This window comes from Ursus arctos, unplaced genomic scaffold (assembly GCF_023065955.2).
Source record: "Ursus arctos isolate Adak ecotype North America unplaced genomic scaffold, UrsArc2.0 scaffold_17, whole genome shotgun sequence".
Taxonomy (NCBI): Eukaryota; Metazoa; Chordata; class Mammalia; order Carnivora; family Ursidae; genus Ursus; species Ursus arctos.
This window is the reverse complement of record NW_026622841.1, coordinates 47,792,056-47,793,920: the sequence shown is the minus strand read 5'-3', so window position 1 is coordinate 47,793,920 and position 1,865 is coordinate 47,792,056. Positions and strand designations below refer to the sequence as shown.

The 1,865-nt window shown below is 40.1% G+C and overlaps 1 protein-coding gene across 1 annotated transcript; it reads right to left on the bottom strand.

Annotated features, from left to right (window-relative positions):
* Positions 1-784: 784 nt before the first annotated feature.
* On the bottom strand, positions 785-1,274 carry LOC113253129 (proteolipid protein 2-like). Its single transcript, XM_044383134.1, has one exon. It carries the CDS (start codon positions 1,193-1,195, stop codon positions 785-787), a length of 411 nt encoding a protein of 136 aa, XP_044239069.1. The 5' UTR covers positions 1,196-1,274.
* Positions 1,275-1,865: the final 591 nt, after the last annotated feature.

The window sequence follows — 1,865 nt, the reverse complement described above, 5'->3', positions numbered from 1 at the left end:
CTTTGGTCAGTTATTTTAAGAATACACTTGATTGGTGTTGACTGTACTTAGCACACTTACCCCCTTCCTACCCCAGGCAACTACTGAGGCAGTTCCACTGGGCTGTATGATCTCCAAGACCTTACTTTTCCATTATATTAATTTTCTATATCTTTACAAACATCCTTTAAAAATTTTTTTCTTACATCTACTCTCAAAATATGGCTTCCAATTCTGATCAGGTTAGAGTACATCCATTATGACCTATCTCTCTGTTTACAACTAAAAACTCCAGACAAAACACACAAAAACAATGACCAGAGGACTCTTGCAAGTAAATCAAATCAGGCAGATTGTGGAGTGGAGTCAAAACTTGAAGAAGCAATACATTTGAGAATGAGTGTTCTGTTTTTTCCCCTCTTTTGTTTTGTGGCTTTGCCCCAAGGGCAGGCCCCTCATGCAGAACTGTTCAGCAACAGGTGAAATTCTATGAGCAGGTAAAACTCTAAAACGAGACCTCACCTTTCTGCACAGAAGAATTTGGAAAAGAGGCCTCTGTGGGGCAGAGAGCGGAGGAGAAAACCTGGAAGGAAGTGAGGTTGAGAAGAGAATGCCTTAATACTGTGTAAGAAACTATACCAGTCCCTAGTTTATGCTTGAACTGCATATGCACAGGACGGACCCAAAGCAAAAGCTTTGAGAATTGAACAAGAATTAAACCTCCAGTCAGGTCTCAGAGAGAAATAAAGGGAGTCCACCAACATGGATCATCTGCACAATCAGTCGGGGCTGCTGTATGTCTTTATTACTTCAAGGGGTAGGTGATGTAGGCATCATAGCCAAAGAGGCACACAGCCACGAGGCCCAGGGCCCCTGCAATGATTACGGAGCGATTTCCTCTCTCGACAAGGACAACAATGGAGGTGATTAGGTAGAGGGTGACTGCAATGAGGGATCGGAAGAAATCAGTCCAAGGCCAGTTGATGGATTGTATCTTGGTGGGTAGGTCACACATGTAGATGACAAAGAAGATCTCAGCAAGGATCATCTCAACCACCGACAGAGAGGAGTATCCTGGCGTTGAGAAGCTGAACCAGATTAGAATCAGCAAGCACAATATAATCTCAGCAAATAGGAGAGTTCCCTTTCTGGTGCACAAAAAGTTGGTGAAGACAGCCCAACAGCCACGGGCTGAGAGGCGCTCAGATTCTACCATGGCGAAGCCTGGAGTTCCTGGAGACAGGAAGGATCTGCACACTTGTTGGAGGGTTCCGGGATGCTGCACACTCAGCCGTTTTGCTTGCTGTCTAAAAAGTGGTTTTAAAAACTTGCAGTCTGAAGATAACTGGGTTGACTACCTGCTAAAACAGTAATGATGATGATTATGACAACGATGATGATGACAATAATAATAATAATAATAATAATAATAATAATATCCCTTGGGGAATTTTAACAGGATTCATATCTACACAATTTAATATTCAAAAAGTCCAGAATACAATCCAAAATTACCTGATAAGCAAAGAACAAAGAAATGTGGGTCTTTGGGAGTTCTTAAGGGAAAAGACAATGAACAGGTGCAAACCCTAAGATGACACAGATGCTAAAATTATAAGACAAAGACTTTAAAACAATAGATACTATAATAAGCTCCATGAGGTAAAGGTAAACACACATTAAATAAAATTTATAGAAAGAGAAAAGTACTCAGAAAAAAATTTAAATTCCCAAAAAAAAGAACAAAATAGTTTTAAAATGTCCAATCTCTGAAATTTAAATTTTACTGGCTGAGCTCAATAGCAGAATGAAGACAACAGAGAAAAGGGTCAGTGAACATGAAGCTAGATTAATAGAAATTGTTCAGTCTGAAAAACAAAGAGGAA